The following is a 26704-nucleotide window of genomic DNA, read 5'->3' on the forward strand; positions in this document are numbered from 1 at the left end:
TGTGTGTGTGTGTCAGTGTCAGCTGGGTGTGAACGGGAAACACGTGGGGGAACCCAGCCCACCCGTCCCAGAAACAAAACGTGCGCTTGGGAAGGAAAGGGACTTTAATGACAAGTCAAAGCAGAGGGAAGCAAAGTGCAAATTGTCCACCCCGGCGAGGGGGCCATCCTGAGCCCGTGTGCATCCCTCACCCCCCTTCAGGTCCCCAGCGGAGGCCCAGGGCCTGGAGCTTCTGCCTCAGGTAGCTCTTGAGCTGGGGCAGGCCTCTCTGGGATTCCAGTTCTTCAAAGGGTAGCTGCGGGGCAGAGGACAGAGTTTGTCATCCCTGGGGGCTGGGGAGCTGGCCGCCAGGTCCCGGTGGGGGCGGGGCGGGGGCGGGGCCTCACCGGCAGGAGCTGATACCCCATCAGGCCCAGGTGCCGCTCTCGCAGGGCTCGGGAGCCCAGCAGCACCCGGCCGTCCCGACAGAAGTGCCAGCGCTCCCGCAGCATCAGCACCACCCTGGAGAGGAAGGGACTGCGGCTCAGGCGCTATGCGCGGCCCAGGGAGGCTCTCCCAGGCTCCCGCCTTACCTTTGGGCCGGGTCCCGGGTGGCGCGAGGACAGGGCCTGGGAGGGTACGGCAGGAAGGGGTCCTGGGCTCTCACGGGCAGCACCGCGCCGCAGCTGCTGACACACAGCAGGAAGTCTGCGGGGCCGGGAGAGAAAGAGCCACTGGCTTCCGGCGGAGGCTCTGCTTCCCGGGGGCTCACCGGCCCACCCGGAGCTCACCTGTGCTGTAGCCTGGAGGCACGGTCAGGTCCTGCCGGTATTTCTCCTCCCCCAGCAGCTGGCGCAGCCCCTCTGCTACTATGTCCTTGTGACTGGGGAGAGGAACCCGGGTCAGAAGGCCCCCAAGGGCACCCTTAGCTTGGTCCCACCTACTTCCACAACCAGGCTGGGAAATGGCCTTCGGGGCTTAGCTTTCTGGTGACCCACAGCACAGCAGCATAGACAGCTCAGGGTCCCCCAGGCCTGTCTACCCAGGGTGCTCCTCGTCAGCCAGCCCCTCCATTCCCCCAGCTGCCCACCCACCTGTACTTGCAGCGGGTGCGGTCAGTGATGAGTGGCTGGGGGAAGATGGGCACTTGCTGCCTTCGGGGAAGGCGGGCGCCCCGATATCCTGGGAGCTCCAGCTCCACCGCCGTGTCTAGCAGGGAGAGGTAGCGCCGCACAATCAGGGCATGAGGGGTGCCTGGGGGGAAAGCAGGACAAGGCTTAGTGGGGTGCAGACCCTCACTCCTTTCCCCAGCCCCCTGGCCCTCCAGGACACAGCCAGCCCCCCCAGTCTGCGCACCACTGACATGGTTGATGAAACCAGGGGAAAAGACAAAGTGCAGGGCTCGGAAGGGCAGGCACCGCAGCTGACACAGTGACATCAAGATGTTGACAGTTGCCAGGGGGGCCACCCCTGCTTCCCGAGCCAGGATCCTCTCAAGGCAGGGCATAAACTGCTGCTCCAGAGGCACGTAGTTCAGACGCCCAAAGGGCAGGACCAACTTCTGTACCACCTGTGGGGCAAAGAGCAGCCCATCACCCAGGGGGAAGGTTCTCTGGTCTTTACAAGCTGAACCTCAGGGAGACTTGCAGTACAAGCTGACTTAACGTCAGTCACTGGAAAGGCAGGACAGTCCCTCTGCAGCACAGATGCTCAATAGCCTAAGCCCTGCTCAAGCCCTATGTGGTCAGTCTCCAAGCAGAGACATGGCTGTGGGTTCTGGCCCTGAAGACTTGGTGGAGTGGGATCGACCAAGCTAAGACAGTGGCTAAGGGTGTTTGGAGAAGTGCAGAGAACCAGGTGTTCCTGGTGGGGAGGTGGACAAGCCAGTGTGGGTGTGAGCCAAGGTGGTACCCCAGGGGAGAGGCCAGAGACCCTAGGCAGGTGGTCTGCTGCATGAAGCAGCAGCCAATCAAGTGGACAATGTGGCGGGGGGGGGGGCTAGGCCTGCTGGGGTGTCAGGACCACCAGGAGAGGAGCTTGGGAAGGTGGGAGGCAATCCCACCTTGCTATTGAGCTGGGCTTCCTGAACCACCAGGAAGTGGGCAATGGCTTCCAGAAGCTGGGGCTCCCTCAACCGGTGGCGGGCCAAGTGCTGGGCCAGGAGCACCATCACGTGGGGAGTCAGTTCCTCGGGCCTGGCCTCTGTGAAGAACAGCTTATCACGCTGGACCCTCAGGCCAGACCCGGGCGAGATTCCAGCAGATACCGCCTGCCTCCAACCCACCCACCCCCATCAACTATCCCCCACTCTGGCACCTGCCAGGCTGCGAATGAGGTGCTGCTGAGGACGCCGCTGGAAATGGGGACAGCTTAGAGCGGCTTCCAACCTTTGACCACCTCGAAGGATAGGCGGCAGAGGGGGCGGTGGCTTCGGAGGGAGGCGGAACCTTCGCTCCTGCTCCAGGGCGCACATCAGGGGCCCATCTGATGGGAAGCCTGAGAGGCAGAGGGTCAAAGGAGGCAGGGAAGGAGGTGCTCTGCTCTGCTGCAATCCTGCAGTTTTAGTTAGTGAATCCTCAGTCCTTCTCATCTCTGTTTTCTGGGCTGGAAGGTCTGCTACAGAGCACGCGGAAACACCAGAGAAATGGGAACTACCACGTGAATAAAGGTATCACAACTTTCTGTGGGGAAGGCCTTTTACAAAGAAGGCTGTAAGATCTCATCTCTTGCCAATGGTGATAAATTGCAGTGGCTCCCTAGGGCACTGTATTAGAAGAGATCTCTGGCTTAGTGGTAAAGAATCCTCCTGGCAATGCACAGGTTTGATTCCTGGGTCCGGAAAATCCCCTAGAGAAGGAAATGGCAACCCACTCCAGTATTCTCTCCTGGAGAATCCCATGGACAGAGGAGCCTGGCGGGGTATGGTTCATGGGATCACTGAAGAGCCAGACACGACTTAGCGAGTAAACAACAAAAAAGGTGTGGCACCCTAACCTAAGCTGTGACTCGATGCTGCTTGACTTGTGATGACTGTCGTGGATAGCACAGATCAGCAGCAAGTGTGGCATCACTCAGCAAGTGTGCCATTCCTGGCAAAGCTTGAGGTGGGTTCTGTCAGTGATCTCAGGTGGGTCTGCTACGGTTTCTCTATCCTTCCATGAACACCCACCCAGCCCTAGACACCGTCCTCACCCAGTAAGGCTGCAAGATGCAGACACACGTGGATGGTGTGAATGTCAAAGGAGGGGCAGTTTCGGATGATGAGCTGACTCAAGTCCTGCAGCGTGGCCTGCTCCACTGGAGGGGGCCGTGGCAGAGACCCCAAGAGCTGGCTCAGACGACGAAGCGCCACAGGGTAGTGGTAGGCACGCACTTTGGTGGGGTTCTGCCCCAGCCAGCGCAGCAGCTCCCCAGGGCTCCTCGCCTGCTCCAGAAGCCGCTGTAACCCCTGCACAGGGCCTCCCCGGGGGCCTCCTCCAGAAGGCTGGTGGTCTCCCCATTTGCTGGGTCCCAGACAGCAGGGCTGTACTGGTGGGAGCAGCAGCAAGCCAGACAGACGAGTACTGGAGGCCTGGGCAGAGAGCAGGACTCGAAGCATGGAGTTGGGTGCTGGAGACCCTGAGGGGTGGCCCAGAAAAGGGGGTGAGGTATTCTCCAAAGGGGAGAAAGACCAATTCTCTATTGCTCACCTCGCTCCCCATCCAGAGAAGCCTGGGGTCAGAGCAACCCGGACTCTCTTCGCCCTTCTTTGTGACTGCTCTGGTCCTCTTCCCCAACCCGCCCCTCTCTGACTCCTTCCCACCTTTGCAAGAGCAATCGGAATCCTTGAGTTCTCACGGAGGAATTTTTACAGAGCAATTCCACATGCATCATCTCCTCTGATCCTCCTCTGACACGCCCGTGAGGAGGTAGGCAGGGGGTGGTACTATCTCGATTTCACAGGTGGAGAGACCAGGGCCCAGGGAGGCGAGGGGGTTAAAGCAAGCCCCGAGGTCCCGAATCTGGTTAGTGGTCGCGCCCAGCCTGGAGCCCAGCTCGCCCCATAGATACGCTCCCCCCACCCCCGACCACCTCCCCCTCCCGCAGGAGGCGGCGGCGGTACCGGAGGGTGGAGCGCGGGCTCCGCGGTCCTGGGTTCCATGCTGGGCGCTCCCACTTACCAGCTGCGTGACCTTGGACAAGTGGCTTCGGTCTCCCTGCCCAAGCCTTCTCGCCTGTGAAATGAGAACGCAGGGCCCACCTCGGAGGGCGCCCGTGGAGCCCGCGGGCGCGGCCTGCGCTACCGCGCGGAGTCGGCAGTCTCAGGGGGGCCCCCACACACATCCCCACCCGCGGCCCGGGGGGAATGCCAGGAGACCGCGGTCGCGGTCGCCAACACCAACTCCCACCGCCCTTCCCCGCGGCCCGACCCGCAGGCGCCACCCCTACATGACTCCCCAGGCCCCGCGCAGGTCGCTCCCTCAGTCGGTCTCGGGGCCCGGGAGCCGGGCTCCCCCCGCGGCCTCCTCATCAGGGGGCCACCGAGTCCTCCATCTTCCCGGCAGCCCCCGAACCGCAGGGCCCAGACGCCAATCGCCGCGCCAACTAAGTCCTCCGCCAGCAAAGACGTGGCTCCCGGCAGGCCCCGCGCGCCAGGGCGCCGTGCGCCCCGCCCCCTGCTTCCGGGAAGCTGCGCGCGCGCGCGGAGCCGGGGCGGGGCGGGGCCAAAGGACTGGGGCGGGGCCGGGGCGGGGCCAAAGGGCTGGGGCTGAGATTGGGGTGCAGAGGGCGAGTCGGCAGCGGTTGGCCTGGGCGGGCAGGGCAGGGCGAAGCGTCTGCCCCACCCCTTTTCTCCCAGTAGGGGAGAGCTCCCCGCAGCCCCCCTCCCCCGCGACCCACACACGCAGACACTAGGCCAAGAGTGAAAACTTCAGTTGTTTAATATGCACATGTTCCAGAAAGCCCCCTCCACCCATCCCGACTCCCCTTCTCCAGCCCCTTCCCAGTCCTCGGGTCCCCAAACCAGCCAAGGAGCGATCCGGGACTAAGAGGTGCCCAGGTCCTCAGCCTGAGCCCTAAGAACCCAGAGGCGTGGCCCCGCTCTGTCCAGGGCCAAGGCAGCGACAGCAGCTGTCTGACCCGGGGTAGCCCACTGTCAGAGAGCGCTGAGGGCCAGCTGCCCCGGGAGGTGGCCCAGAGCCATGAAGCTCACAGGGAAGGGCCTCCGCCGACCCCCGGAGTGCTCTGCGGCGTAGCGCTGGGCTCCAGGGTAGCGGAAAGAGGCAGGTCGGAGAGTCGGGCCTGGGCAGACAGCAGCTCCCACCGTGTCCTGGCGAGCAAGGTCCCGAGGGGCCGGCAGCGTGGCCAAGAGCCCGCGGAGGCACTACGGGCGGTACATGGCAAAGGCCAGGAGGCTGAGGAGCAGGGTGAAGCCGGCCAGACCCAGAGTGGCGGTCAGGGGAAAGAAGGGCCGGTACTGGATCTGGCAGTACCAGAGCAGGAGAAGCAGCAGAAGGAGCAGGGGCAGCAGCAGGCTGCCTACTTCCAGCCCGGAGGGGCCTGGCTCGGACCCCGGCGGGCAGGGCGGGTGGGGGGGACCCACCCGTGTGGACACGTGGCAGTGGAGGACACAGTTGGGAGGGAGGTGAAGGCTGCCCAGGGTCTGGGTATCGTCTCCTAGTAGCTGCCCTTGGTAGATGAGTCGCACGTGCTGTTCCCGGCCGGGAAACTGGGTCCTGAGGAGAGAGGGACCTGGGTAATAGAGTGGGTCTCAGGCACTCCTGGCCCCTGGTCCAGAACAACTCTCCCACCCTCACCTCTGGCCTCCATGGTGTGTGTGCGGAGGGCCCTCCTGCTTCAGGGGCGCAATACAGTGTGTGACTAGGGGCCTCAGTTTCCTCATCTATGAAAGGATCTCCCAGATCTCTGCCGGCCCTTCTAGGACTGTGATCATCCCCGCCCCACTCTAACACTTCCTTCCTGTCATCCTCCCGGCTTACCTTTTAAGGGAGCCAATGGTGTCGTGGGGCCAAGCTCTGGCCACCTGCTCGGAATCGTTGAGGAATTTCAGCCGAAGTACCAGGGGCTCCTGGGGGGAGTCCGGAGGTGGCGGCGTTGCTGCGAGCCCCACACCAGGTTCTGGTGGTGTCGCCTGACCTCGATGTCTCAGGCTGGGGGTCTCAGCTCCTGGGGCTTCCCCTCTGATGCTGTCTGTGACCGCCATGGCTTCGCTGGGCTGCATTGGTGTTGGGGTCCCTGACGGCTGGGGCAGTGGATCGGCGCCCTCGGCAGTGTGCGTTGAGACCCAGGCAAGAGCCAGCACCAGAAGGCAGGCAAGCACCGAGAAAAGGATGGTCACCTCATCACCTACCCCTTCAATCAGGGCCATGGCACCTGCCTTGCCCGCCACGCTACCGAGCTGGAGAGGCACAAAGAACCCATGAGCTGCTGGCTCACCCGCCAAGAGCCCTCTGAACTTCAGGGGGCCCCTGACCCCACCCCACCACAACTCTCCCACAGTCCTCATTCCACCCAGTTATCCCAGCCCTACCCTGGGACATACGCTGTTCTGACACCTGGCCACCCCAAACTTGCCCCACGTACCCCTTCCCAACCCCAAATCACAAGTCCTAATTTTCTGTAACCTAAATTTCAGGTCTTTAAGCAGTTCCCCAATTCACCCAAACCCGATTCCGAAGTCAGAGCTTTGACATTCTAAGCAACTTCTCCCCTAAATTCAGCCCCCACCAAACCACCCCAAAGCTTACCTATTCTTCCTGTCTAGGTCATCTCAAAGTTTATCTACTCCTTTGCGTATTTCACGGCAAAGCCTATCTATTAAGACTGCTCCATCGCTAAAGTTTCTCCAAGGGAGAAGAAAAAAGGTCTCTACATACACATCTACACACGCACACCGCCGCTTTACTATTCAGCCAACCCCCTACGCAGCACAGGACGGCTTCCCAAGGCTTCCCCACGCCAAATGTCAAACTGCTTCCCTTTGGCAAAAATGGAACCTCCAAGGGTTCCCACTCCTACCCCCCACCCCAACTCGGCCCCCCCCCCGGTCCACTCAAACCCCACCCGAGGAGTCCCGACCCCACGCCTCCCCTGGGAAGCCTCTCCAAACCCAGCCAGCTGCAAGACCCCTGATCTCGCCCGGGAACCCGAGACTTTGCCCTCCCCACCTCCACCATCCTCCACCACCCTTCGCATCTTCCCGCCGCCCGCCCCCACACCCCGAGTGGCTGGCGGGCGCGGGAGATCCCGGGGCGGGGCCAGCCGGGCGAGCTGCTGGGGCAGCGGGGTGGTGCGGCCAAGGCGCAGGGACTCACCGCCCGGCTCCGCCAGCTCCATAGCGGACCCTCGGGCACTTCCGGGCGGGAGGTGGCGAGGTCGCAGACACCTGGCGGCACCCCCTCCTTCCCCGCCGCCGCCGCCCGGAGCATTGTGGGTCTTGTAGTCTGGAAGGATGCGCAGTCCAGCGCTCTGCGCTGCTGACCCACGTGCAGGGCTCAGCCGCCTGCACCCAGCGCCCACAGATCGCTGAGGGGCTGTCGGGGGCGGCTTTGAGGTTGTGCTAGCCCGCAGAGGTTCGGGGCGCGGTGGGGGGCAGCAGGATCCTCTCCCTCGCCCGCGGGCAGCCAGGACGTGTATCACATCAAAAACCAACGTCAGCTGGTTTCTGTCTGAGCCTGTCATATCACCCCCGCCCCACCCCCGTGTTTGGTGATGCAGTCTTTGGGGAGCGCAGGTGGACTCTAAGCCGGCCTACTCTTAAGTCAGAGTGGACCCTCCACATTGACTCTTCAGCCCAGAGCCCAGTATCCACGGGCTGCCCACCCCCTCCCCAAGGCTGGCTGAGGAGATGGGTCTTCAGGGCTGGCCATGGGAGGCTTCAGTTCAGTTCAGTTCAGTCGCTCAGTCGTGTCCGACTCTTTGAGACCCCATGGACTGTAGCACACCAGGCCTCCCTGTCCATCACCAACTCCCAGAATTTACCCAAACTCATGTCCATTGAGTCCGTGATGCCATCCAGCCATCTCATCCTCTGGAGGGCTTGGGGCTGCCTTATTTACCTGGCCCCTCCTCCACTGGGCTCCTGTAAGACTGTGTGAGGAGCATGGACTTTGGAACCTGGCAAAAAATTCTGACCCCTTATCCTGTGCTTATCAACTATATGACCTTGAGTGCGTTATTGAATCTATATGAACCTAAATTTCTTCGTTCTTAAAACTTACCTCGGGAGACAGTTGTAATGGAGGAAATTTGGTGTTTTATTAAAGAAGTGTGAAAACTGTATATGGGATCTGTCACACGGTAGATATTTATTCACTTAGAACGCTTCCTTCACTCAAATTTGGGCTCAGAAATTGGATTCTTAGAGTATTGCTGTACAGGCGATGTTGAGCCTCGTGTGGCCTGAGCCAAGTTAATTTCTATAGGTTTTCCCTCCTTCCTTTGGACTCCTATAGCCACAGACTTTGTAGGTCAGTCTTGATTAAAAGTAATGTACCCTGGTGCCCTGATCGCCTATGCCTACTTACGGGAGCAAATACTCCAAATGTTGCCTTGGGACTGTCAGTTTAGACTTACAACATACAGAACTATTAATAACATCTCTAGTTCCTTCCCATTTATCCATTTATTCTAGAAGTATTTATTAAATGTATACCATGTGCTGGGCACTGGGTCAGACTCTGGGAATACAATGGTGAATCAGACTGTACCCCTGCCCTTGTGTAGCTAATGTACTAATAGAAAGCAAGTGAAGTCGCTCAGTCGTGTCCGACTCTTTGTGACCCCCATGGATTGTAGCCTACCAGGCTTCTCTGCTGGAGTGGGTTGCCATTGCCTTCTCCAGGGATGCACTAATAGAGGACACAGACAATTAGCGCACTAGTGCTAAAACAGGTGTGTGCCAACTGCTGGGGCAACACTTTTGAGGGGCTCTTTACCTTCAGCATCTCTCCTGGGAGATACCTACTGCAACTTCTTGCTGTCAATTATAGTTAAGCATCTAAAATATATGTTGGGTGCTGCTTTTAGACTTACAGAACATCAGGCTAGGTGATCTGTTCAACCACTATATTTTTTCAGATGAAAGCCAAAGAGGGTGAAAGACATTCTTCAGATCAAGCAGGTAGGTAGGACCCACACATCTCTGGAGTTTGGGAGGCCCCAAGGTGTTGATTAGCTTGCACCAGGTTCTTTGGAAGGTCCAAGATACTTAGAAAGGTGACCAGGTTGGTACTGGGGTCGAGGGGTGTGGGAAGCTTAAATGTTGGGCAACTTTATGCTGTGAAAATACCCAGCTTGGGTATTTTGGAAGTGGAAGTGTATGTAAAAAGGATGGTATCTGTCAACTGTGCCAGAGGACATCGGGGTGGAGTCCTGGCAGACTGGTTGGCTGGGGCCTGGGTTCTGCACAAGCCACCTCTTATGGGGTTTAGGGGAAGTTGGAGGGAAGGGGGTGGCTCGCGAATCTGCATTCAGCTTTAGCAATGAGGATGCAGAGGAACTAGGACATTGAAGCCGGCTTCCTGGCCCCGGGAGTCGACGGGACACAGGATGGACAAAGGAGAGAAAACAAGGGAAACTGAGGCCACCATGTGGACCCTGGTGTGTGTCTTAAATGGGGTGAGTGGGGGAAGAAGGCATATTGGATTCTTTTCTTCCTTCCCCTTTCCAGGGAGGTCCAGCAGCGTTCACTGAATCCTCCACCAGTTTGGCAGTGGGGATCTTTTAGGAGAGGCTGGAAGATAAGAGCGAGGACGATGTTGTTTCAAGTGTCATTTTCAAGGGCCCCGCAGAGGAAGGTCTCAGGAAGAACTGGAAATAGAAACCCGGGACCCAGATTCCCAGTCTCCGTGCCGCGCAGCCAACAATGGAAAGTCCAGGGAGGGCCTGAGAAAGAACCCTGAGCTGGCATGGTCTCCAGCGGTGACCTCGGGGCCCAGGGTCAGGGGGGCCTGTGCCGCACGAATGGCAGGGCAGTGTAGGCGAGGCGCAGTTGGGGCCGGGCCGGCGACCCTCCTCGGCCCACCAGCCGCGTTCATCAGCATCCCGGCACTGCCCGGAGAACTCCACCCAGACCGGCGCAGGGGGGCGAAAGTGACAGCTGGGGCCGCGAGGCGGGCAGGGCAGCTGTCCCCTCCCAGCGAGTGGCCCTCGCAGTGGGTGCGGGTGGGGGCTGGAAAGGAGGCGGAAGGGCCCAGGCTGGGTGGGAGGGGCCGGCCGCCGGGGCCGAGCGCGCGGCTCGGGGGTGGAGGCTGCTTCGGCAGCCAGCGAGCAGGGGCGGGGGCGGGGGCGGCGGGGCCCGCGCGCAGGAGGGGCGGGGGCGGCGGGGAGGGGGGCTCGGGCTGCGTGTGCCGGAGCCGGCGGGGGCGGTGGTGCGTGCGCATGACGCGCGGGGGAGGGCCTGGGCCGCGCGCTCCCGGTCCCGTTGTTGTTGCCGCTGGAGGCGGCTTCCAGGCAGCGGGATCGCGGCGCCGGGGAGCGCCCGGCAGCAGCGGCCCCAGCGTGCGCGGCGGCGCCTCCTGGCCTCGGCCCCCAGCCCTCGGCCCCATGCACTAGCCCCGCGCCGCCCGCTCCGTAGTCCCGGCTCCGCCAGCCCCGCGCGCCTGCCCGCCGCCGCCGCCGCCGCCGCCGCCGCAGCGCCGCCGCGGGCCCCGGCCGGGCCCGCCTCGGGCCCCGCGGCTCCGGAGCCATGAACTTCCAGGCGGGCGGGGGACAGAGCCCGCAGCAGCAGCCGAGCCTGGCGGCGCCGGGAGGCGGCGGCGGCGGCGGCGCGGGGGGCGGCGGGCAGTTCGGCGGCGCAGGGCCAGGGGCCGGGGGCGGCGGCGGCCCCTCGCAGCAGCTGGCCGGCGGGCCCCCCCAGCAGTTCGCGCTCTCCAACTCGGCGGCCATCCGGGCCGAGATCCAGCGCTTCGAGTCCGTTCATCCCAATATCTACGCCATCTACGACCTGATCGAGCGCATCGAGGATCTGGCGCTGCAGAATCAGATCCGGGAGCACGTCATCTCCATCGAGGGTAAGCGGAGCCGGGGGCTGTGGGAGCCGGGGCGCGGTGGGCTCTCCGGCCCGGGCCGGGGGCTTCGCGGGCCGGTTCCGGCCACGCTTTCCCGGGCTGGGGGTCCTCGCGCGCCTGAGGTCCGGGCCACGCGGTTTGCTGATCGCTGGCGCTGCGGAGCCGGCGGCCAGGCTTCGCCATTTCTCGTCTGGCGACACTTCGGGGCTGGGGGTCAGGTCTCGTGCCGGGGGACACGTTTTCTGATCTGCGTTCTCCAGGGTGTGAGGGTGGCGTCGCTGCGGGGACGGTTGCGCTCGGAGCCCCGGAGGTTCCGGGGCCCTGGGGCCCGGTCTGGTCGGGCATGGCCCAAGAAGGTGGGCGCGGCGGAGGGCCTCGGCGGTCCAGGAGGTGGGGCCGCTGCCCGAGAGGCGTCTCAGCTGCCGCCCCGGCCCTGCCCGCCTCGCAGCGGTGAATCGGAGCCTGCCGTTAGTGGATGGCAGCGTTCCCGGGCCCGGCGCCCGCGGGCCCCGGAGGGTGGCGCTCGCCGAGGCCCTCTCTGCCGACGCACACCCCGCACGCCGCGGCGGCCGGGAGCGGGGCAGGCCTGGCGCGGGGCTGGGGCGCCGGGGGCCTAGTGAGAGGCCTCGGCCGGGCCAGTGTCGCCTTCGCTGGGTCCAACGCTCGACGGGTACCCGCCGCTGCTCTCCAGGGAGCGGCTCTAGAGGCGAGCTGGACGCTTCTGGGCACTGACCGATCTCCGGGGACTTGGGCGCGGAAACTAGAACCGCGGGCCACTGAGCTGCCCAGGGCTCCTTTAGACTCTCAGGCCTGGACTTGGCAGCTGAGGGGCAGAGGAAGTGGGAGCAGGCTGCTGGCAGATGTGCCAGGGCCCCTGGTGTGGTGGGGACAGGCAGCATGGGCAGGTCCCCACCCCTTCGGCGGTATGGTGACCTTTGAGCGCCTGTGGGGCAGATGGACCTCGGCCTGGGCCATCTGCTTCCTCCTCCCGATCCTTTCCCTTTGAAGGGGGATGCCCCCCAGCAGGTGGTGGGTTCAGAAATGCAGGGAGAGGGCAGGGCCTTTTGCTAAGGACCTGGAGTTGGTGGGCAGGGGCCTGTCCACTGCTGGGGCCTCACAGGAGGGATCCACCAGAGTCTTTCTTTGTGTGATGCTCTGGGGGTGGGATGTTCTTCCGCTGCTTTACGGCTGAGGAAGGAGTCATTGGGCTTTTGGGGGGTAGGGGACCTCGTTTAGAGCTGGAGTCCCTCTCTGTTCTCGTCACAGTCCCCTCTGACTTCTTCCTGTCCCTTTCCCAGCCCTCGCTCATGTCTTTCCAGGCTGAGTTCACTGTGAACTAATTAGGTGACAGGAAAAAAAAACTCATTAGCTTGGATCTGAGTAAATGACCTGAATCATCGGTTGGCTGGGGACCAGGAGGTGGCATCTGTGTGAGCCAGGGGCCCCCAAATGAGAGGAGATGACCAAATTTTTCTCCTCGGTCTGAAGAGGTGGGGCGGGGAGAGCCGCCATTCCCTGCGGCTTCCCGCTTTCCTCCGGAGGAAGTAAGTTCCATCAGCGCCCAGATGCCTCCCTCACCCACCCGCCGCCCCCCGCAGGCCCTTTTGGAGGGGGAAGAGGCTTGGTGGGACAGCCACGGGGTGGAGGGTGTGGAGGAAGGCAGGCCAAGCAGGGAGAGGCAGTAGTCTCCCCCTGGATGCCGCCTCTAACTTCCTTAACAACAATCGCCCACCCCGCCTCCCCAGCTCAGTAGGTCTCTGGCCGAGCATCTTCTGTGATGTGCAAGCCAGCGTTTCTGGGCCACGCTTGGGTGTTCACCCCCGTCCTGAATCCAACACGACAGGCAGAATTTCCCCCTCTAGAGCCCGCCCCCGTGACCAACTTCCCCACTGCGGTTTGGAAGTACCCCGCGTTCCATCTGCCGCGCCTGGAAGCTCCATGTCACCATCCCGGATCCTGGGACCTCGTGTCTCACTGTCACCAGGCTGAGCTGCTCCTCACACATCCTCTCCCAGCTCTCCTGGTCCCTACTTTCCTGCTCTTTCTTGGCGAAGCCGCCTCCCTCTTTCCTCCCCCCCCCCGATAACCCCCCCTTTTTTTTTGGCCAATCTCTCTCCTGGAACCCATCTTGATTCTCCACCTCACCCCTGCTTTCCCACTTCTGTCGCCCTAGCTTTTCCACTGTAGGAAGGCATCAAAAAGAAAAAAAAAAGCCTAGAAAACTCCTTCTCCATTTCTGCCCTATATCCTTCCTTTCGCCATCTGCCAAACCATATTGCTGCTGTCCTGCAAACAGCATCCCCGCCTCCCCAGCGGAGGGCGGGGTGGGAGGCAGCTTCGCAGGCGGGGCGTTTCCCTGCTCACCCTGGGAGCCTGACCGAGCTCCCCCCAACCCCTGCCAGGGCCCCTGCAGACCTGGGTCGAGAGGCTGTTACATAAACACGTCCATCACTGGGGAGGCCGATCCTGTGTTTACTAGATATGAGCCTCTTAGTGGGAAGGGATGACATTTCCCTCGTGTGGAGTAGGCTTCACTTGGTGGTGCTTTGGTGAAGGGTGTTCATCCCAACCCTGGAGGTGACCGGGGAGGTGTGGTCAGGGGTCCCTTTAGACTCAGTGGCACCCTGTCCTCCTGCCCTTTCTCAGCCCCTCTGAACCCCGTGGCCAGGGCAGGAAGAAGCAGAGGAACTCTGAGCTTTCCTGTGTTTCAGGACAGGATCTCGAGGGAGGGAGTTCCTTTTCCCTCCAAAGGCAAGGAAAGAGAGAACCCGTCTGCTGTTAGGCCTTACGGAATGTATGAGGGTACCATCAAGAGCCAGGATGGAGGGGGAGACGGCTCACCGCCTATGGAGCCTCTGAGCCACCCTCACCACCCTGGTGGGGGCACCAAGGCTCAGAGGAGTGGGTGTGTCCCGTGTCCTAGAAAGAGGGCCGCAGAGGATCCGGGTCCAGATGGGGACAGCCTGGGTGTGCGAGACCCAGGGGTGCTGGGCCATATGAGCCGGGAGCTGGGATGAGCTGTTGGGAAAGGCCGCCCTTGGGTTCCCCGCGGGTGGCCTGGAAAGACAGGCTTGTCCCTGAGTAGCCCTGAGCTCAGGGAGGTCTGCCCGGGGTGACACACGGCCAGGAATCAGACCGTGGTCCTGGGCAGCTATTCGTCAACTTGGTAACTTGTTCCTATGGCCCTTGGTGTTCCTGAAGGTTTTTTGTTTTTTGGTTTTTTTTGAGATGGTTTAACTTATTTTAGTTTAAAAGCATGTTTTATCAATGTAACTTGTCTACAGTGTGAAAAAAAGGGCTCGTCGTTGCCCAGTCATGTTGGACCCTTGGTGACCCCATGGACTGTTGCCCGCCAGGCTCCTCTGTCCGTGGAATTCTCCAGGCCAGAATACTAGAGTGGGTGGCCATTCCCTTCTCCAGGGGCTCTTCCCGACCCAGGGATGGAGCCCGGGTCTCCTGCCTTGGAGCCAGATTCTTTACCATCTGAGCCACCTAGGGAAACCCTTGTTATAAAACGTTAGGAAAGTGAAGCCTCCAGCTGGTGATCTGGGGCCCAGGAGTGTGGTCCTGCTGGGGACCTGGCTTGGGGAGTGGCCCCCCGGATTGCCCCAGTCCTCAAGTCCACCGTGGAGAGGGAGGGAGTGAGGAGCCTGACCTCCACTGGGTCCAGGCCTGCCTTCCTCCAGGGGCTTTTAGGCAGTGAAATTCCTTGGTTGGGGCAGCACACGGCTATCCTGTTACCCCTCGCTCACTGAGGCATTGTCCGCCTACCTCCATGGGCTCCGGGCTTGGTAACATTCTAAAGGGACTGGATAAAAAGAGGTGCGGGTGTTCCTGGTTCACATCCAGGCTAAGGGGAGAAGGCGGTGCGGAACTGGGCAGGGCGGTCAAAGCCTCTGCAGCTGCAGGTCTCCCCAGAGCTGTAGATTTTGTCCCTTGTTATGTCCCGTCCTGTGGCAGGATCCCAGCAGCAGCCCTGTGAGGTGGAGAGAAGCATTGGGTCCATTCTGGAGACAGAAAAGCTCTGTCCTGAGCTGATTCCCTTCTTCTGCTCCTGGGGCTGCTGCTGCTGCTGCTAAGTCACTTCAGTCGTGTCCGACTCTGTGTGACCCCATAGACGGAAGCCCACCAGGCTCCCCTGTCCCTGGGATTCTCCAGGCAAGAACACTGGAGTGGGTTGCCATTTCCTTCTCCAATGTGTAAAAGTTAAAAGTGAAAGTGAAGTTGCTCAGTCGTGTCCAACCCTTAGCGACCCCACGGACTGCAGCCTACCAGGCTCCTCCATCCATGGGATTTTCTAGGCAAGAGTACTGGAGTGGCTTGCCATTGCCTTCTCCTAGGCTAGGCATTCCCTAACCTGCTGATAACACGTGCCCATGGGGCTTGCTGCCTCCAAGAGATCTCACTTGGTGGGTTTGGGATGGGGGCCCAGGATGTGTAATGTCCCCGGGGCCATTGTGGTAATTAGCTGCTTCGGGGAATGCGTGCCTCGTGGGTGACTGGTTATTGAGAACTTTGCACAAAAGAGCTCTAGGAATTCTCAAAAAGAGGATATCGGGTGGGTGCCAGGGGCCAGGGAAAGCTGCATTTGCTCCAGATACGTGTATTAGCTCCTGCGATGTGGCCCAGTTGCATCTAGCACCGCGGAGAGCAGGAGGGGAGGGCGGGGGCTGAGGCAGCACTCTGCACACTGAAGGTGAATGGATCAGCCCTTCGCAGGCCCCAGAGCGGGGACTGGGAGCGGCAAGGGTAAAGCCCAAGTTTTAAGAAAAGCAGGGCGAAGATGAGAGGCTGGGAAAGGCTTGTCAAGACCCCAGGCCTGCAGGAACTCGGTGGGGGGCGGGGCCTGGAGATGCCCCCCCCCCAACCCCCAACCATTTAGTCCTCCTTCACTGTGTCCCAGCTCTCTGTCAGATTTGGAAGACAGTCCATGTTCCTAAACACGCCCATGGCTGGCATGTACCGTAGCCTTCTTCTACCATTTATTTATGCATTGATTTGGTTTTGATTGCACCGAGTAACATGTGAGACCTTGGTTCCTTCACCAGGGATCGAACCCGCGCCTCCTGCAGTGGAAGCTGGAGTCTTAACCACTGGACTGCCAGGGAAATCCCTACCATTTACTTCTTTAATTGAATGTGTGTGCCAGGCACGGGGTCTGGGAGATGCTCCGTGCAGAGGGAGCAGGTGTGCAAAGGCAGCAAGGGATGGGGTTCAAGGAGCCACAGGCTGGTCTGTGTGCCTGAGCATTGAGTCTACAGGGGGAGGCCCCTGGTGCAGGAGTTTTGAACGCTTTATCCTCTATGAATTCATTTACAGCTCACCTCGTTCCAGGAGACCACTCAAGGTGGCACTTAAGCCTGCAGGAGATGGGCAGTCACCGGAGGGTTGAAGCAGGTGCTGTCTGGCACGTGTTATCTGAAAGCAGGTTGGGGCTTCCCTGGTACCACCGATGGTAGAAAATCTGCCTGCAATCGAACCTGAGTTCAATCCCTGGGTCGGGAAGATGCCCTGGAGAGGGAAATGGCCACCCACTCCAGTATTCTTGCCTGGAGAAGCCCCATGGACAGAGGAGCCTGATGGGCTACAGTCCAAGGGGCCGCAAAAAGAGTCGAGCACAACTGACTGATTAACTCTATCCCTTCTTACTCGCATTTGAGAATGAAATCTCCGTTTGGTGCTTGCTGGACCAAAGGGCACAGGGCCACAGGGAAACCAGGCAGGAGAAGTGGATGAATGAGCTCTTAGTGTCCATGCTGTGCATTTGACCGTGAGCCCTTCCAAGCCACTGTCAGCAGGCCTCTGATCTCAGAACCTCAGGAGTGGAGGGAGGAAGGAGACCCTAGCCTGGGGGAGCTGAGGCTGAGGAGGGCCGACCCAGGGCCCTGTGAACCTAGGGGCCTGTTCAGCATCGCCTGAACACCCACCCAGGACCCTTTGGCTTGCCCCCATTCTCTGCAGGTAACTCAATTAAACAGAAAATAGGGGTTTTGTTGAACTGATTGCATTCTTCCTGATGTCTAGCCACGCAGGCCAACGGTGCGGGGCAGCTAGTTTGGCTCAGGGAACTAAGCTCTGGGGTTATAGAAGCGGGAAGGAGAGATGACCTGAATCACCTGCTTTGAGGGTGCAGACCTTGGGCTGTGCGGTGTCCCACCAGTGAACATTCCTCGCCTGCCAGCTGGAGATTGTCATGAGGCCTCTGCCATCCCTTGCAGTCTTCTCAGGTATGCACATATCATCCCCATTTTGCAAATGAGATCGCCTAGGACTTAGAAGGGCTTCCCTGATGGCTCACAGGGTAAAGTGTCTGCCCGCAGTGCAGGAGACCCCGGGTTCGATCCCTGGGTCTGGAAGATCCCCTGGAGAAGGAAATGGCAACCCACTCCAGGATTCTTGCCTGATGAATCCCATGGACGGAGGATCCTGGTAGCCTACAGTCCGAGTCAATCCCCAAGACCGCCCAGGGACTCTGCCTGGTTTTCCAGTTCCAGGCCTGGGGCTCTTCCCCTCACATGGATGGACTGATTGAGCTCTGCTAGGCCAGGCTGACATGCAGTCAGCCATGCTGGGTGCTTCTCAGGCAAGCTTTTGACCTGCAGTTTCACTTTTGGAAGCTTTTAGAGCACAACTTAAGGGCGATTCAGAGCTCTTCTCTCCTGCCATAGTCTTCCTCTGGATGTCTTGTATGCCCGGCTGAACGATGCCTCTTGGAGGGGGGCTCTCCCTTCTGGGAGCAGCATGGATACTGCGCGTGGTAGAAAACATGCTCAGTCAGGAAACACTCCAAAATATTTGAACGTCTGAAAAATGTAAATATATGTTTAATCGGGGAAAATAACGCCTGCTTGTTAGAACACATTCCAGTGTGAAAGGAAGTAGGAACACCCCACCCCTCCCCAGGGCACCTGCTGTCTGTCTGATGGGTATCTCCGATCTGCCTCCTCTCCCGTATTTATCTACTATATCTAATTACTCCACGATCAATGGTATTATTGCCGTTTCATAGCAGAAGTGGGATTCTGGAAAATACTCCACTGGGGAGAAGGGAAACCAGAGCCTCAGATTCATGAAAGGCCTCTGTGTTCAAGCACCCATCTGGCAGCTCCCCGTCGGGGAATCCGGAGACCTGGGATCTCCTTCCTGTTCTGCACCTGACTGGCTGCGAGAATTCAGGCCCCCAAACCCCGCTCCCTACCCTGGCCTGTCCTCCTGATCCTGGTCGCATCTGTCCAGCTCACCATGAGCCTGTGGGCCATCTCAGTCTTGGATTCCTGGTCCAGGGAGGACAGACTCTGTTCAGTGTGAGGTTCCGAGCTTGCCTACCTGTGCACCGTGTATGATGCACGCTGCCTGGCACAGAGCGAGTGCCCGGTGAGGGCTTGTTGTGATCTGAGAGGCTGCATGGTGCCCGGGGCAGGGCTGTGCAATCAAGCCAAGTCTGCTGGTGCCTAGATCTTTGCACGCCTAGATCTGTTTATTCCCTTTGGACAGATTCCCAGAAGGAAGAAAATGGTAGGGCTGTTGGGCTTGCACGGACTTTTGGGGACTTTAGCCACACGTGCCACAGTACCCCGCAGGAAAACCCTTCCTGTTTCCTGGGGCAGAGATTGCCTGTTCCCTGCCCCTACGCCGTCCACCTGAAAAGTGAAGAGAACAGATGAAAGGATTTTTCTTGTTGTTTTCTTTCGTGTGTATTTGATTACTAGTGACAGTTAAGATTCAACAATGGTTTTTTGGTCACTGTATTTTGTTGAATTCCGTCCATATCCTTTATTCATTTTCCCCGTGGTTTGTTACTCTTTTGCTTAACACGTGTTGTTGTTTAGTCGTTCAGTCATCTTTGACTTTGCGACCCCGTGGACTGCAGCATGGCAGGTTTCCCTGTCCTTCACTGTCTTCCAGAGTTTGCTCAAACTCATGTCCATCAAGTTGGTGATGCCATCCAACCATCTCATCCTCTGTTGCCCCCTTCTGTGCCCTCAGTCTTTCCCAGCATCAGCGTCTTTTCCAATGAGTCGGCTCTTCGTGTCCGATGGACAAGGTATGAGCTTCAGCATCAGCCCTTCCAATGAATATTCAGGGTTGATTTCCTTTAGGATTGGCTGGTTTGATCTTGCAGTCCAGGGGACTCTGAAGAGTCTCCTCCAACACCACAGTTCAAAAGTGTCAATTCTTTGGTGCTCAGCCTTCTTTATGGTTCAACTCTCACATCCATACATGACTACTGGAAAAACCAGAGCTTTGACTATACTGACCTTTGTCGGCAAAGTGATGTCTCTGCTTTTAATACGTGTGGGACAGTTTTAATCTCTGAATTCAGAGCAGGCGTACATTGCTGTTTGCTGGAGGTGAGCTGCGGTCTGTGTCTCTCTGGCGGCCGTCTGACCCTCCTGGGGCCCTGGGCACCAAGATGAGTGAGCCCACACCACGTGGTCCCAGAGGGACGTGCCTTTGCTGTTTTCATGCCTGTTTATGGTGTGTATTTTCTTTCTCTTTCTTGTTTGTCAGCGCCCCTCCTTGCCACTGTTGGCGTGCCCGCCCACAGCCGTTTCTCTTTTGCCTTTTAATTTGATGTTTTGATGGCTTGCGAACCTGGAGCCCAAGCTGGTAAAGTGGGATTCAAGCCCAGGCACGGCCTCTCTGTGCGTGTCTGTATGTGCGGCGGGGTGGGAGCCTGGGAACTCTGGGGGCTCCTGCTCTGCTCCTGGTGGGAGGGCCCAGCCCCTCCTCTGCGTGTGGTGTCCCCAGGGAGGGGTTCAATGCGCTTGGACTCTTGATTAAACAGGCCCTAAACGAAGACCCTTTGGTGAGAAATGCTGTGAAGATTTGGTGGCTTTCAAGTCCCCTCCAAAGCCCCCACTTACCTTGGTTATTTTTTCCAGACTCTTCTAGACCGTTTTACATTGGATGATGCGGTAGAAAGGAGCCTGCTGCCTAGATTTGAACTCCTAACACTTAGTAGCTGTGTGACCTTGGGTGAATTCCGTAAGCTTTCTGTGCCTTGGCTTCCTTGTGGCTAAAATGAGGTTAACAAGCACCCATCTCATGCTGTGAGGATGAAGTGTGTTAACGCGTGCAAAGTTTTTAGACCAGCCCCAGCTCCTAACAAGTGTTCACAGCAGCTCCAGCCTCTGCAGGGCTGGGGCGATGACTCAGTGAGCTCATCACCTGCCGCTGTGGCTCCGAAGTCACACTCCCTGAACCCAAGTGGGCAAACCTGGGGGGCGGAGTTGCGGGTAGGTTGGTCCAGCCTGGTAGACACTGGGCAGGGGTGCTTAGTCCCAACTTGTCTGAGGTTCCATCTGATAGACGCAGACCCGGGACCACAGCTGGTCACAAGGAGTGTCTCATATAGGCGCCCAGCGTTGCTTTCGTCTGACAGTTTGCCTGTCGATTAGCTGATTTCCTCTAATTCAGCACCAATTACATATGGGAGTCATGTGTAAATTCAGATTTTCAGGTAGCCTTATTAAGAAAGTAAAACGATAGGCAAGAATGGATACATGTGTACATATGGCTGGGTCCCTTCACTGCTCACCTGAAACTGTCACAACATTGTTCTTCGGCTGTACCCTGATACAAAATAAAAAGTCTTTTAAAAAAAGGAGAAAGAAAATCAACTTTAATGCTGTGTTTCATTTAATCCATTGTATCTGAAAATTATCGTTTCAATGTACAATTAATATAAAAATGTTTAATGAGCCATCTCACATTCTTTTTTCAACAAAGTCTTCAAGCTCCCCTGTTTTACACCCTCAGAGCCTCTCCATTTAGACCGGCTGCATTTCAGATGCCCAGGAGCCACCAGTGGCTCTGGTATTGGCAGAATGGCTCTAATTTTATCCTGTCAGATAATGAAAGAATACCTCTTTGTTGGAAAAATTGAATATAGAAGTATATTCGTTTTGGATTCATCTTCCTAAAGTGCTACATTCAAAATTTTTTTTAAGTAATGTGCCCTTCACGTATGTCCTGCCATTTTCATTCAGTCATTCAGCAAGCACCCCTTTACCGAGTGCCTGCTCAGGCCACAGTGATGGGGGGCATACAAATCCAGTTAGAAGTGTTACTGAATTCACAGTGGCTTTTTGTTGGCGCACATTTTCTTAAAACCTGAAAGTGTAACTAGTGTTGCGGGGGCTGGGCCACAAAACGTATTCCCATCGAGGGAATTCTCAGATTTCGGAACCGAGATTCACAGAGTTCTGCTTAAGGTGGAAGGTGGGGAGCGAGCCCAGGCCCCCGCTCTTTGGCAAGAAGCTGGAGGAGAGGGTGGGTGTCTGGGGAGAGAGCATGTCCAGGCTCCTCTGAGTCAGCGCCTTGGTTGTGGATGGCTTTGCCCACGGGCCCCAGCGTGGCTCACGTCACTTGGGCTTGGTGGTTTAGTCCCACGTGACTGCTGCTCTGCCCTACTTAACGTCCCCGCCCGCCCCCTCCACATCGCAGCCAGATAATCCTGAACCCAAGTGAGGGGAGAGAGGGTGCGGGGAGGGACTCTCCCATCTGCCGCTGGGCCAGCACTGGTGGGCCCGACCGGAAGTGGACGTGCCAGCCCACGAGCCTGTCGGGTGGGCAGTACTCGGGTGAATGGCATAGTCAGGGACTGGATGGATTGGGAGGTGCAGGCCTTTAGGGGAAAGTGAAGTTGCTCAGTTATGTCCGACTCTTTGTGACCTCATGGACCATAGCCCGCCAGGCTCCTCCATCCATGGGATTTTCCAGGCAAGAATACTGGAGTGGGTTGCCGTTTCCTTCTCCAGGGGGTCTTCCTGACCCAGGAGTCAAACCTGGGTCTCCCAAATTGCAGGCAGACTCTTTACCGTCTGAGCCGCCAAGGAATCTGCTTAGGGGATAGGGTGCTGATTATGTAGCCAGTGGTGCGGCCAGAGACGGTGGAAGCCGCCAACACAGGATTCAGGTCACTGAGGAACAGCGGGGTGGGTGAGGCCCCCAGCTCTCTTCTTGTCGTGGTGGGGGCCTCTTTCCAGCTCACGGAGCAAAGGCGGGCTGGGTGATCCTGCTAGCCGCGGCCCCCTCAGCCATGACCCCCGGCAATGGTACCAGGACGTCACCAGCAAAGCCCCAGCGTAGCCCTCACGCCATCCTGGCGTCTCAGGCAGGAGCTGTTTCTGTGAGGCTCCTTTTTCCTTCGTGATCTGTGTTCTGTCTTTGTGCTGAGTAACGTGTATGCAGAACAGCGGAGAGTTCGTAAACAGACACGGACGCTCAGAAAAACACGTGGTTCAGTCAGGCCGTCTCAGCCCGCAGCCCTGGTTGTTGAATCTCTCAGGCCACTTCCGGGCCCTGAGATTAGGGAGGCCACCCCTCCCCCCCCTCCTCCTCCCTCTCCCCTCCCCCTCCCCTCCCCTTTCACCTCCAGCTTGGAGAGGAGATGCTAGTGGAACCGCTCTGGAAGGAGCATCCCGCTGTATTGCAGCAATAAACGCCACCTCCCTTGCACCAACTCCCTGTTGTTAACCTTTGTCCATGGAGCCAGCAGGGAACATGCCGATGGGCCGGGCTGGGCAGCCTTCTGCCTTCAGGAGGCCCTTGGATAAGCCTTCCCGAGCCCCGCTCCAGCCAGCCCAGAGAAGACAGAGGTCATCACCCTGCAGAGCTCTCTGCTCCCAGCCTGTCACTGTCGGAGGGGACATGCCATCCTGAGCCGGTGCCTACAGGCACCTCGCCTCCCTCCCCGGTCCCCGTCGCCTGCTGGCTGTGACCCTGGGGCTTCACTCTGCTCACTGGGCTCCGGGGGCACTTCCTGCCCTTTCCCCATGTGAAGAGCTGGGCTGTAAACCCGCCTCTCTCTAGCTCCATCGCTCACCTTCCCAGTGCAAGGCCCTGGTCTGTCCCTCCCAACCCCCACAAGACTCCCCTGGCTTGGTTCCTCATGGGTCTGGAGCCGTGGGTATCCTGCCCCCGCTGGCCCCAAGCTGGTGTCCACCTCACTTGCTGTCTCCATTCTGGATGCTGAGCCAGTGGCGGGTGGGTCTCGGGCCCCCAGCCTGGCAGAGACCGGTGACCGGGGCCCTCCCTGCTCGGTTCAGAGCGCAGGACCCCTGTGGGGCCCGGGGGTCTCTCGGGGAGAGAGAGAGACCACCCGGTACCACCTGTAGCGGCCCAACGCAGCCAAGGGCAGGGAGAGGGGTTGTCAGGGGCCTGAGGCAGAGCTGGGCTGGGAGGAGGCCGTCTGTAGCAGGGTCCGGCTTCTCTCTCCTAGTCCTGTCCTCCTGGCGGCCGAGTCTGGACCATGTGCTCTGTGCCCAGCTCCAGCCCGGCCTGCACCGGCAATGCCCCTGGGTGACTCCCGGAGGAGGTTGGCAGCGGCGTGTGGAGTTCTCTGTCCTCTCCTTCCTCCTCCAGGGCTCAGAGCTCAGTCAGAGCTGCCAGGTCGTGGAGAGCTCGGTGTCTTGCTTTCCAGCACGTCATCGGCCTTTGCAGACCTTAAACACCCCGCAGATGTGTGGGGGCAGCCGTCCTTCCACCTGGTCCTGGGTGGCGGTGGGGACAGGGATGTGGTCACATTCTAGCCCACTCTGTGACCCTCGACCGCCACCAGTGGGCCTGAGACCAAGGGAGGGACACCAGCCAGCATCTGGGTCTCAGGGGGGTGCAGGAGGGGCGGACAGGCCCTGCGTGGGTGGGTAGGGGGGCTGATCTGGATGAGTCCAGGCCAAGGGCACCAGTGACATCAATACGGAGACCCTGACCCAAGTCCAAACAGCTTAACAGCGACCGGCTGAGGGGGCAGGGTGCCTGGGAGACCCAGGAGAGGGTCCTACCTCTGTCTGCAAGGGACAATGCATCCTGGAGGGTGAGAAGGCTGGGTGGTCCAGGTCGGGGAGCTGCGGGGGGTGGGGTGGGGGGGAGGGGCAGGAGGGGGAGGCCCTTCTGAATTCTGAACCAGGTGCCTTGGGCACTGTCACTGCCTCTCCTTCCGGTGAAAAAGTGAAAGTTGTGAGTCTCTCAGGCAAGACAACTGGAGTGGGCTGCCATTCCCTTCTCCAGAGTGTCTTCCTGACCCAGGGATGGAGCCCAGATATCCTGCATGGCCAGCAGATTCTTTACCGTCTGCGCTGGGGAAGCCCTTCCAGTGAGTGAAAGTCGCTCAGTCGTGTCTGATTCTTTGCAACCCCATGGACTATACAGTCCATGGCATTCTCCAGGCCAGAATACAGGAGTGGGTAGCCTTTCCCTTCTTCAGGGGATCTTCCCAACCCAGGGATCAAACCCAGGTCTCCCGCATTGCAGGAGGATTCTTAACCATCTGAGCCCTTGATCAAGGGTACAGTTGATTTCTGCAGCAAGTGGGCTCTAGGTCCCAGAGCAGCTCAGCCAGGAGTGGGCTATGTGTGGGGGTCCCTCTGCTTCTGAGCAGGAATGGTTAGGTACCAAAGATAAATCATATTTCTCAGAGAGCATGCCACGTGCCAGGGGAGGCAGGCGGGAGGGGGAGCCCCACGGCGTGCCTGGTTGCTTTGAGAGGCGCCGGGAGACACTGTTTTACAGGAGTCGTGATCGTATTAGGAAAATCGCTGGCGTCGTGTGTTTTTAAACTATTCACAAGTGCCACCCCACACTCCAGCACTTTGTGCGGCAGACGTCGTAAGAATGACAGCTTTTGCTCTGGTGCCGGGGAGCGGCAGGTTCTGAAGTAAGGGGTGGCGCTGCATGTGCCCCTCCGTACCTGTTCGTGATTCCTGAGACTGCCTTGGGGTGTTGGTGCCCCCACCTTGCAGATGAGGAACCCAAGGCTCGCAGACGTAACAAAGGCAGGATCTGGACCTAGGATGTCCGGTCTCAAATGCTGGGCTCTGAGCCGTCACGCGCCGCTGCACCATGGAAAAGATAAAAGCTCTGAAAAATACAGGAGGAAATCAAAAGACTATTGTCTCATCTTGGGATGAGAGGATCCTCTTAAGCCAGACAGGAAACCCAGAACTCATAGAGGGAAAGACGGACTGATTTTTTTCTCCCCCTGAGCCTTTTATTTTGGAAAATAGCTACTTTGAATGACTCATGGTTAACATCTACCTCATTTGCTTTTCCTCTCTCACACGTTTTTTTTTTCTTTTTTGGTGGAGGTGATGGTCAGTGGTTGTGGACACAGTGGAGCTTGTCCCCCAAGCACTCTAGCGGGCATTGCCTATGAACAGTCTTTCTACATGACTTCACAGCAGGGCCACAACTAAGATGAGTGAGGACTTTCAGCCGTCACTGGACAGCTCATCCATAACCCAGTGTCCTCAAGGAGCCCCCAAACGCCTTATATAACCTCCTTGTTTTCCCAAGTCAGGATGGCACAGGCCCCATTGTGATGCTTTTCCCTATCACGCAGACTCTTGTTTAAAAAGATTTTTAAAAAGTTTACTGAAGTATAGTTGATTTACAATGGTGTGTTAATTTCTACTATACAGAAAATGACTCAGTTAAACGTATTCTTTTTCTATTATGGTTTATTACAGAATATTGAATATAGTTCCCTGTGCTATACAGTGGGTTTCCCTGATAGCTCAGTTGGTGAGGAATCCGCCTGCAATGCAGGAAACTCCAGTTCGATCTCTGGGTCGGGAAGATCCACTGGAGAAGGGATAGGCTACCCACTCCAGTGTTCTTGGGCTTCCCTGGTGGCTCAGCTGGTAAAGAATGAACCTGCAATGCAGGAGACCTGGGTTCAATCCCTGGGTTGGGAAGATCTCCTGGAGAAAGGAAAGGCTACCCACTCCAGTATTCTGGCCTGGAGAATTTCATGGTCTAGTCTATGGGGTCACAAAGAGTCAGACACAACTGAGCGACTTTGACTCACTCACTCGGCTAGATTTGTTGGGCTTACGAAAGTGCTCTTGGAACGGAACTTGTTCGTATGTATATAGTAAACATATATGTAGTGTTTAGTGAAAGTCGCTCGGTCATGTCTGGCTCTTTGGGACCCCCTGGACTATACCATCCATGGAATTCTCCAGGCTAGAAGACTGGAGTGGGTTGCTGTTCCCTCCTCCAGGGGATCTTCCCAACCCAGGGACTGAACCCAGGTCTCCCGCATTGCAGGCAGATTCTTTACCAGCTGAGCCACGAGGGAAGCACACAACATCGTACTTACTACATAATAGTCTGAATTTACTAAGTCCCAGATTCCCAACCCTGCCTCCCAGCCCCCACCCCCTTGGCAGTCCTGAGTCTGTTCTCTCTGTTTCTGTCTCACAGACGTGTGTGTTTGTGTCATAGTTTAGATTCCGCAGATACGTGACATCGTGTGATGCTTGTCTGTTTGACTTGACTTTGCTTTAGCGTGACAGTCTCTGGGTCCATCCATGTCGCTGCCAGTGGTATTACTTCATTCTTTTTTATGGCTGCCTAAGGAAATGGCAACCCACTCCAGTGTTCTTGCCTGGAGAATCCCAGGGACGGGGGAGCCTGGTGGGCTGCCGTCTATGGGGTCGCACAGAGTCGGATGCGACTGAAGCAACTTAGCAGCAGCAGCAGTATTCCATCATGTATCAGTTCAGTGCAGTTGCTCAATTGAGTCAGACCCTTTGCGACCCCGTGAATCGCAGCACACCAGGCCTCCCTGTCCACCAGCAACTCCCGGAGTCCACCCAAACCTATGTCCATCAAGTTGGTGATGCCATCCAGCCATCTCATCCTCTGTCGTCCCCTTCTCCTCCTGCCCCCAATCCTTCCCAGCATTAGGGTCTTTTCCAATTAGTCAA

The 26704-nt window shown here is 58.3% G+C and overlaps 2 protein-coding genes across 10 annotated transcripts; both read right to left on the bottom strand.

Moving 5' to 3' along the window:
• Positions 1 to 85: 85 nt before the first annotated feature.
• Positions 86 to 4619, bottom strand: FASTK (Fas activated serine/threonine kinase). Of its 9 annotated transcripts, none has more exons than XM_088834758.1 (11): positions 4408 to 4619; positions 4140 to 4193; positions 3172 to 3597; positions 2296 to 2595; positions 2042 to 2181; positions 1336 to 1549; positions 1074 to 1233; positions 771 to 862; positions 573 to 687; positions 387 to 501; positions 86 to 295 (listed from the first exon to the last, which is right to left on the bottom strand). In XM_088834758.1, exons 1-11 carry the CDS (start codon positions 4487 to 4489, stop codon positions 188 to 190), a joined length of 1806 nt encoding a protein of 601 aa, XP_088690884.1. In that variant the 5' UTR covers positions 4490 to 4619; the 3' UTR covers positions 86 to 187. The 9 variants fall into 9 exon arrangements, with proteins under 9 accessions (XP_088690884.1, XP_055277522.2, XP_088690885.1 ...); XM_055421547.2 differs by having other exon boundaries at positions 2296 to 2475; positions 4408 to 4617; XM_088834759.1 differs by lacking the exon at positions 4140 to 4193 and having other exon boundaries at positions 4408 to 4618.
• A 262-nt stretch (positions 4620 to 4881) lies between these two features.
• On the bottom strand, positions 4882 to 7437 carry TMUB1 (transmembrane and ubiquitin like domain containing 1). The gene is made up of 3 exons (XM_055420332.2): positions 7293 to 7437; positions 5958 to 6376; positions 4882 to 5693 (listed from the first exon to the last, which is right to left on the bottom strand). The coding sequence occupies exons 1-3, from the start codon at positions 7404 to 7406 to the stop codon at positions 5342 to 5344; spliced, it is 885 nt and encodes a 294-aa protein (XP_055276307.1). The 5' UTR covers positions 7407 to 7437; the 3' UTR covers positions 4882 to 5341.
• Between the last annotated feature and the right edge of the window lie 19267 nt (positions 7438 to 26704).

The sequence above is a fragment of the Moschus berezovskii genome, chromosome 3 (genome assembly GCF_049115385.1).
Source record: "Moschus berezovskii isolate FMDL1 chromosome 3, NW_MosBer_1.0, whole genome shotgun sequence".
Lineage (NCBI taxonomy): Eukaryota > Metazoa > Chordata > Mammalia > Artiodactyla > Moschidae > Moschus > Moschus berezovskii.

Excerpts from the sequence above, each read along its gene's own strand:
- FASTK (XM_088834757.1), bottom strand. The coding sequence starts at position 4,302 with ATGTGTGTGGGGGCCCCCCTGAGACTGCCGACTCCGCGCGGTAGCGCA. Across the intron at positions 3,598-4,139 it reads TGTCCAAGGTCACGCAGCTG|GGTCTCCAGCACCCAACTCC; the intron begins GTAAGTGGGAGC and ends GCCACCCCTCAG. Across the intron at positions 2,182-2,295 it reads CCTCATTCGCAGCCTGGCAG|AGGCCAGGCCCGAGGAACTG; the intron begins GTGCCAGAGTGG and ends TGTTCTTCACAG.
- TMUB1 (XM_055420332.2), bottom strand. The coding sequence starts at position 7,406 with ATGCTCCGGGCGGCGGCGGCGGGGAAGGAGGGGGTGCCGCCAGGTGTC. Across the intron at positions 6,377-7,292 it reads GGAGCTGGCGGAGCCGGGCG|CTCGGTAGCGTGGCGGGCAA; the intron begins GTGAGTCCCTGC and ends GTGCCTCTCCAG. Across the intron at positions 5,694-5,957 it reads ACCATTGGCTCCCTTAAAAG|GACCCAGTTTCCCGGCCGGG; the intron begins GTAAGCCGGGAG and ends CTCTCTCCTCAG.